This window comes from Atta colombica, unplaced genomic scaffold (genome assembly GCF_001594045.1).
Source record: "Atta colombica isolate Treedump-2 unplaced genomic scaffold, Acol1.0 scaffold187, whole genome shotgun sequence".
NCBI classification, from domain to species: Eukaryota; Metazoa; Arthropoda; class Insecta; order Hymenoptera; family Formicidae; genus Atta; species Atta colombica.
This window is the reverse complement of record NW_017259279.1, coordinates 112018-121640: the sequence shown is the minus strand read 5'-3', so window position 1 is coordinate 121640 and position 9623 is coordinate 112018. Positions and strand designations below refer to the sequence as shown.

The 9623-nt window shown below is 30.5% G+C and overlaps 1 protein-coding gene across 1 annotated transcript; it reads right to left on the bottom strand.

Annotated features, from left to right (window-relative positions):
• Positions 1 to 531: 531 nt before the first annotated feature.
• LOC108686633 (28 kDa heat- and acid-stable phosphoprotein-like) lies at positions 532 to 7378 on the bottom strand. Its single transcript, XM_018192058.1, has 5 exons — positions 7191 to 7378; positions 6974 to 7071; positions 3276 to 3404; positions 3033 to 3166; positions 532 to 2899 (listed from the first exon to the last, which is right to left on the bottom strand). The coding sequence occupies exons 1-5, from the start codon at positions 7198 to 7200 to the stop codon at positions 2683 to 2685; spliced, it is 588 nt and encodes a 195-aa protein (XP_018047547.1). The 5' UTR covers positions 7201 to 7378; the 3' UTR covers positions 532 to 2682.
• Positions 7379 to 9623: the final 2245 nt, after the last annotated feature.

The following is a 9623-nucleotide window of genomic DNA, read 5'->3' as shown; positions in this document are numbered from 1 at the left end:
AAAATGAAACAAAGAATACGTTGTAGAATAGGCTTAAACCTATGCGATATCCTGACTATATAACCTCTAATCTCTGAAGAGCACTTGGAATCTTATAATACTTAATAAAAATACTTAAAAGAATTTTATTATAGTGTTTTAAAAAGCTCTTCGGGGTAAGCTACTAGAGTATGTAATGAAAAATGGAAAGCTCCATTTTAAAAAATTCAAAGTGACCTTGCCATCTAAAGTCAAACCATGGTACCTTCTTAGATTTTCCTTGAAATTATATAAAACTTTTGTCTATAACATTTTTCCCTAAAATACTGTTCAAGAGATATTTGAAGTGGATAATTAAAATGGGACATCTTATATTTATCTTTCTCATTTTAAGTGCAAAATTTTTCGGAAATTTCAAGCAACGCGAATAAATCATATGTACGTACCCACTTTTACTTTAATTGATAGCGCTATTGTGTGGACATCAATCAGAAGGAATCTAACGATTTCTAGGAACTTTATCTTGTGCCGACGCTTAACAAAATTGACATGTTTATAAAGACTGCATAATTCATTGTATTTATATAAACAATGACATTAACATATCATAAAACGTGTATATAGCAATTATATGAACCAGTTTACCACATTTTATTAAGATTTGACAATCGGAATAATCTTCGGATATATTAATATTAATATATTGTGATAAATTAGTTATGCAATTAGCACATAAACTTCTATTACTAGACCATACCAAACTGATTATTTCGTTACCATGTTTGATGCCAAGCCAAAGATATAGAAAATGCACTGCGAACTATATTTAATGGCGAATTCAATTGGAAAAACTAGTACATATTAAAGCCATTGTACACTGATTTAATTTGAGTATAAAAGTGAAGTGCAAATATTTCGAATTATAAAATACACATTTTATCTAATACAATAAAATGTATCAAATATTCAGGATTTAATCGATTTCTATGTTTATGTATAAACATATCTTTACGTTATTTTGTGTACGACGGCTTTTATGTGCGCTCAATCGAATTCGCTATAAATAGTATTCAAATCAACAATAATGAGGGAGAGGAACCAAAAGATGAACAAAAGATGATCTTTCTCTCATTCTCTCTCCCATTGCACTGTTGAATGGAAAGAGATACAGATTGATCTGCCCTCTTTCTTTCTGATAAAAACTTATGTTGTTTCATCAAATAGACTACGGTTTACTTGATGCTACAAATGTTTTCAAACAAAATGTTTTTTGATTAGTTAATTAATGAAATTTTTTCTTCTTCAGTCAAATGTTTCCAAAGCGTTTGTAGCGTCAAGTGGACTGCATCCTAAGACATATACTGGTTCTGTCGATTCAAAAGTGGTGATTTCAATATTAACGACAAAAGCTGGTGTAAAAATGTAGATTTGCAAGCATTATTGAATAAAAATCTAACACTATCCACTTCAGAACTAGCCAGAGAATTAAATGTTGATCGTACAACAGTTATTAAATGTTTACATATACATTGTGTTACGATATATTGTTTAAATAAATGTTTTTGAGAAAAATCTTCAAAGTAAATCACATTCCTAATATAAAGTTGTCGCTTAATAGTTCACAAAAGCGTCATCACGTTCAATCTTTTTTGAAACGGTGGTTTGAGCGGCTCCTTAAGAAAAATGCATCTTAAGACTCCTGAGTAGTCGCGGCGGCATAGACGACAAATGACACATTAATTTATGCTGCATGCCATTTGTAAATAAAGACATTTGGACAAATCTAAATGACGAGATCGCTTTAAAATACTAAATAAAAATGGACAAAAATTGTCTCTTTCTCCCTTGATAGTCAATAAATAGTCGTAAAAGGTAGGTAAAATGAGCCTACATTCGGGCAGAATATGGTTTAACAGTTGTTAAAATAAGTGAAATATACGCTTTTATGTATAAAATTCTAAGATAGTTTCTGCCCATTTTTAGGACTTTTATAAATACGAAACAAGTCACATTTTCACAATTAAGCAAATAATAACGAAATGGCATGCACAAATTTCATCATTAAAATCACTTTTCCACATCTCTAAGTTTAGCCATTTATCGTAGCGAGGCACTGTAACACACGCACGCATGCACACATAAATACTAGCCCATGTACATACATGTGTTCGCTTTCGGCGCGTCGAGAATACATGTACATACATGTGCTCGTGCTTGTGTGTGGCTATCGATTTCGCCACGAGGTCACCATTCTAATTCTGTATCGCTGTCGTCAACGAGAGTTCTTGGCTGAATACTCAGGAGCCTTAATGCATAATATATAAGAAAAGTAATCCATTTAATCTTTTCTTTCATGAAATGAAGAACTCTGAGTTAAACTCTTAGTTAATTCTTTTATATTTTATGTATTATGCGTTATCCAAAAGTCTGTACCAATCTTACATATACATAAGCATGAGTGACCGACAGAGACTTCTCAGTATTATTTTTGTTTTTTTTTTTCTATCATTAGTCTGTTTTCTGTTCTTGCACTAAACTGTAACTCTCTTTCTCACTTTCGACAAGTATCAAACATATACCTATCTCACTTCAAGTTCCAAAAGTGTATACTAGTTCAGCTATAGAAAACAGATCTCATATATAAAATAATCGAAGTCAGCAATCTAGTTATAGAAGTTTATGGCAATTAGTCATCGTAATGTTCTAAGACTTTTTTCCGAGCGCCTTCTGTGTTAGCTCTGTCTTCTTTTGTTGCGCCATTTCTTTTTGCTTTTTCTCTTCTTCTCGTCGTTTTGCCGCCTCTTCTCGTTGCTGTTTAATTATAGCCAATCGTGCTAGGTCCGCTCGAGCTTCATCCGTTTTACCGGCTGCGTGTAATTTTTGATAATTCACATAGGCTCTTTGTTTTTCCAATTGTTCCCTGAAAATTAGAATCACATAAATCAATTTTCAATATTGATGAGACTGATATAAGTGATAAGATATGATCGTAAGGATAGATTTTCAAAAAATATCATCAAAACATTATGATTACAATCAAATCATACACATACCGCTCTCTTCGAGATAGTTCTGGTTTTGCAGTGTCTAACGACTGATTCAGTTGAGATAATTTTTTTGTTTTCTTTTGTACCCTGTTTGGATTTTCTACTTGAATTAAATTCTCTACACCTTTTGCTTTTCCTCCCTACAAGAACAGAATAATTAATGAAATAAATTAGAACACAATACTTTATTTATGTAACTGTGTACAAAAGATCTTTTTTAATCTTGCGCATACACACGTATATAGATACCTCTGTTTCCGATTCTGATTCTGACTCACTGTTGCTATCTGTGGTGCTACTTTTTGACCTATTGGCTCCACTCGTTTTAGTCTCCTCATCATCTTCTTCCTCACTCGAACTCTCCTGCCCTTTATTTTTCTGTAAAATAAAGGAAAATTAACTTGGTTTTCAGTAGAATATAATGTAAAAGACAATAAATAAGTTTATTCTTACCTAGGAATAAAATTCACTTACAAGGAAATGCTCCCAGATTTTCTCTCCGATTTTAATTTCGTGGGTTTGTAGAGGAGAAATATTTGATGCGTATTTTTTTATCGGCAATTAAACTAAATATTCAAGGAGAAATTAATTCTCGAAAAGAGTGACCAAATTTATGTTTTTTGGCTGTAATGTTTTTCGAACGAAGCATGACAGTGTAATTTTGTAAAGGTATAAAATGTATATATGTATGTATTTCAAGAGGACATACGCTGAATTGCGGGAATAATCCCCAGAACGTCTCTCTCCGGAGCCGCGTCATGATACGACATCCATCTCCTGCTTACGTGCGAATTTGAGAGTGCCACATAAATGCACCTGGTTAATTTTTACATCAGTGGATAGATATTAAAATTCTATATATTTTATATATTTACGAAATTACACTATTATACTTTGCTCAGAAGAGAACGTTCCAAATTGTAAAAGTGATAAAAAAATTAACATTATCAGTCAAGAGATCACGTTTGAAATAATTATTCTGGCTAATGCTGATCGGAGGAGACCTCTCCGATTTTGACCTTGATGTATTATGTTGTTAAAGTTACATGATCTTGAGTGATTTTTAAGATGTGATTTTTAGCTGTCGCTTGTTATTCATTAAGAAGTTATTAATAAAAAAAGATTAAGAAATAAGAAATAATGTCTTATTTCTGCTATACGCAATATTAAAAACTACTCCATGTGCTCTCTCTTGAGGGATGTTGGATTTTCTATGCAAAGCAAATTCCACCTTATCTCTCCTCCCTGTCTAGGAGCTCACGATTTCCACACGAAGCGAATTGCATCCGATCTCCCCCTTTGCCTAGAGTCGCACGAGACAAGGGAATGGATTTTGTTTCGCGTGGAAAGTCTGAGACTTTCTCCTAGATAGGTCGAGAGTGCGGAGTAGTTCTTAATATTGTACAAAGCAGAAATAGGATGTTATTTCTTAAACTTTTTTATTAATAACTTTTTAACGGATAACGAACCATGCCTAAAACTTCTTGGAGGTTATTCGAGGTCATCGGAGCGATCTCTCCTGATCAGTATATTTATCAATTTAAACACAATATCTCAGGAATAATGCATTTTTGGAAGAGGGGAAAAAACGTTTCAAATAAAATTTAAAGAGGGCCATCAGGTGAGCTATTTATTTTGAAATTTCGAGACTAATAAAAAATTCAATCTGTGGGTTTTATTATAATAAATATTTAAAAAAAAAATGCATTGCTCTCGAGATATTTTGTGTCCAAATTGTGGCCAAACATATTTTTGCTCAACTGGGATACAGAATCCATAGGATTCCAAGATTTTATTTCCTAGAATACCTATTTCAAATGTGTTCTTTTGACGTTAGTTTTTTTTTATATCACTTTTTACAATTTGGAGCATTCTCTTGTCAGAAGCCGAAAGATTGATTCTGAGAACTATATAACGGGAGTGTTTTTTGTCGTAGTAAAGAGTAGAACGGTCAGAGAGCCGAGCTTCGAAGGGTTCGGATTTGAAAGCAACAAAATTTGTTCGTGAACATTTGTTCAAAAATTTTCATTACTCAGAAAATAGAGATATATATATTTTGGCAAATTTGGAAAGATACATTCAGTAGGATTTCACCCTTTAAATATGTTTGACTGCTAATAAAAAAGTACGTATCGAATATTTTTACTCCTTCTACAAGTCAATCGATTTTCACTATCAGACAGGGACATCTGTCAGGGATAGGGTACTTGTTATAGAATAAATCGGAATAATTCTGATTGTATATGTGAAATTATTTATTCACTTCCTAGATTTTTATTGTGTTTCCTAGGAACAACGGAATAATTCCGATTAGAATCCGAACAATTCTATGATATATGCTCTGGGAGCTTTTCCATATTACTATAATAATTTTTATATTTTAATTTGCTATATTAAATATTCTATATCAGTTATAAATAAACAGGATGTCAACTAATTTAAGAATGAATTTTATCCTAATAGAAAAATATTTATGAAATTATATATCTTGCATAAAATTTGTAATCTGCAATTATATGTATAGATACATTAAAAAAAATAAAAGTAGAAATCCGTTATAAAACATTCAAAAAGTTTTATGGCATTTATTGTCCATTGAAAAATTATTAGCAAAAAAACATGTGTGTGTATTTCACACACACACACACACACGCGCGCGCGCGCGCGCACGCACACGTACAAACAAGGTGTACAAAAGTCTCTCTTCAAATGTTTTGAAAAGTAAGCATTTTTGAGAAAAATGTTTTCAGATAAAAATTATAGGATTTAAAAAGATGTATTTACTGATCACATCCGTTTGATTTTAGGTAGCGCCAAGGTAAGATCAAATCGATTTTTTTAAACCTCATACTCTATTTTTGATGCCAGAAACATCCAATAGCTGATGTCAAGAGCTTTTCAAAACACTATAACAAAATTAACTGACGCGTCGATTGGACGAATAATGCTAATATCGATAGTACTGTAAATTCCAAATTTTATAATTTGAAAAGTACTTGAAAAATAATTTTATTATAATGTTTTAAAAAGCTCTTAACATTAAGCTATTAGGTTCTGGCATCAAAAATAGGGTATGCTGTTTAAAAAAAACGATTTGATCTGACCTTGTCAGATCGATGTCATCCAAAATCAAACGGATGTGATTAGTGAATAGATCTTTTTAAACTCTATAACTTTTGTCTGAAACATTTTTCTCAAAAATGTTTACTTTTCAAGATATTTCAAGACTTTTTGTACATACCGCATATATAGAGTGGACTATTTTAATTTATCCAGTTGATTTTCTCAAAATCTATAAGTTACAGGCAAAAATGTTTGAAACAAAAATTTTATTGCTTCAAGGGGGAAAATTTGTTGTACGACAAAAATACAAATAAAATAGCATCCTACCAAGTGTAAGGCCAATATTATGTGCGTCTGTTTTTTTTGTCACGACAAATTTTTCAAGTTGTATTGGCTGCAAGACAGAGGATCTTAGGCCTCTTTGTTCTATAACTAATCGACAGACTTGAAAAATTTGTTTTATGATAAATGCCTAATTTATGTCTTGATTTTAATCCTAAAATCCTAAAATTCAGCCAATGGATTACAAATTTCAGTTAAGACCAATTAAAAAACTGGTAACCCTATTGGATAAATTTTAGGATGAATTTAAGATTAAAATAGAAGCATAAACTAAGCAAAAAATGGATTCATGTAAGGGTAATAGAGAGATCCGAAGATTTCTCCATTCTGTAGACATTTGTCCTATGATAAATTTTTCAAGTGTGTTAATTGGCAAGATAGAGAGGATCTCGGATTTTTTTTATTGTATAGTCAATTAACAGGTTTGAAAAATTTATCATACGACAAAAAAACAGATCCAGTAATATTGGTCCAATATTGAGTTAAAAGAGATCAATATCTATACTAAATAGTTTCGTATCAATTAACCTAAAAATACTAACTCTCCACTGTTGCTTTTTTTCTTCCTGGCGCCGTTGCTCCTCTAATTCTTCTGGATTTGTGAAGTGCCTGTTCCTGCCTTTGTGATTTACGAATTTTCCTGCGCGATAAAGAGCGATTAGTAACGAAGAATACAGAAATCATTTTCCTCAAAGGAACGCGGAACATGAGATGAATTAAGAAGAGACTAGAAAGGAGCACATGTAAAAGAATACTTACCTCGCGGCATCGTAGTTCGTAATAATAGCGCAAATCACAGTAATGATTAAAAATCGTAAGAACTATGAAAATTTCCGATCCGCAGATTATATATGTCACATTACCAAAAGAAATACGAATTTCATAAGCCGCCTTATTGAACTACATCAAAGATCCACTGAGCTAAACCATAGTCGGAGAGAAACCTGAGAGAGGCTATGCCGGTCTTTTTCCTATTATCACCGAAATCGCCCGTACATTACCGCCAGTACATCCATTTTCGGTTTGGCAACTACATCTATTTTTTAATACTGTCGATAAAATCGTATCGTCAAAAGTGGATGTGGTTCATATCTGTACTACATCCACATATGTAGTTGTAAAAAGTGAAATTGAAGTTTTTTTTCAAGTGAAGTCACTTTTTTATTTATTATATAAATTTAATGATCGTTTTTATCTCGGATCGTAGAAATTTTGTTGTAAAACCATATCACAAGGAAGTAAATTTATAAGAAAAACACTCTACCAATAGAATGAGCATTCAGAAAGTCATTAAATATGGAACAATGGAGAATAAGTTGAATCCTCAAAAAGGATTCTCTATAATGATTTTTTAATCATATAGGATTTCAGTTTTAACAGATAAGATTTTTTACTATTTTTATACACATATATGAAAGATTTTATAAACTTTTAGTTATATATGATATATTCTATGACTAATTAAGTTAAAGATATTAAGCGTATTAAAATTGTAGAAAAAATATTACAAAATTCATGAATTCATTTTTTTTAGATATTAAAAAAGGATATAAATTGGAACAATCAATGATTAATTTTGACTGATAAGATAATCGTCTGAATGTTGTTATATAAGCTAAATGTTAATGCGATATGAAGTCGAAATTATTGAGTGATCATGTTAATTTGCTTTTTTTAATCACTTACTCTTCTCTTCGGTCTTTGGGAGCATTTTCTTTATTATTAAGCTGTGCACTCTGTTTGTATATTGAAGTAAACTTGTTTAAAACCAACAAGGGCTACAGTAAAATCTTATCATTGACGAAGAAAAATGATTATGAACATGCTTTTCTCCTATCAATACAAAAAAAGAATTTTATTATAAATTTACTTGTATATTTACGATATTGTGTTAGATTTTCAATAATATATTGTATTATTTTTTCACTGCTTAAATTGAAAATTATTGAAAGATATATTTCGTATAATATTGCATAATGAATATCATTTTTTTAAAAACTTTATTAATATCTAACATATACATTGTGATTATATGATATTAATTAATGACATGTTCATATCAATCACATCTACAGAGAAAGTCTAGAAGTAGTATATATTAATGTGAATTTTGATTGAATATATTCATGTTTGGTTTTCTAATAATTTCTAATAAGCGTTTTTGTAAAAAGAAAGTAAAAATGAAGCATCCTTTCAAAGTAAAACTTTAATAAATTTATTGCAGTAATATTTCTTGATAAGAGTTTAATTTTTATATTTTTTCGCTTCTCTTTTATGTTCTCAAACATTTTTAGTATTTGTTCAGTTATATTTCATTTAAGGATGGAATAAAAATGAATCGAGAATACAAATTTAATTAGAAGGCAGGATTGACAAAAGACTACTTTTTTGTTTTGACTTAGCCAGTGATCAAAACTGGTTTTAACCGGTCAAAATTGATTCTAATCATTAATTAAAGTGTATTTTTGTTTTTAAAGGTTTTTTTATTTTTATTTTGATCGCAAACTCATCAGATGTCTTATGTATATACGATAGTTTCCAGCTTTAATTTTTTTGCTTCTCGCCTTGAATGCTGTGTCCCAATATCCACTGCTAGTATTAAAGATCTATAGTGTATGTAACGTATACTATAAATTTTCAATATTGGCAGTGAATATCGGAACGTAGCCATAATAGTATAGTGTCAGTCATCAATCAATTGTTAGACGAATCACTTTTTCACGTATGTGCATTTGTGTAGCAACACTATACTCATGGACTCTTAAAATTCTGTTAAAGCTTTATTTTGACGTTTCTGTGAAAATATTACTTTTTTGGAAAATGAATATGAATTATAGAGCAATATAGAAATTTTAAAAAGATTATAGATTCTCATTACCTGCCTTAATCTTTTTGCTGCCAGAATTAGGTTGAAAATGTATAGACCTTTTAAAAATATGTATTATTTTGTTTTTATATATGCAATAACAATAATTCATTTTGTTTCAACTTATTATTTAATATCTAATAAAATGTTTTTCTGAATTAGATCTAATTTTTATTCTTTTATCTTATTTTAATTCTGGACTTAGCTTAAAAACTATGTTATAATGGCTATGTTTCAAAATTGATTGCCAGTATTGAAAATCCATAGTGCACGTAATGTAAATTGTAGTATTTTCAGCGCTGGTAGTAAATTTTGACACAATAACA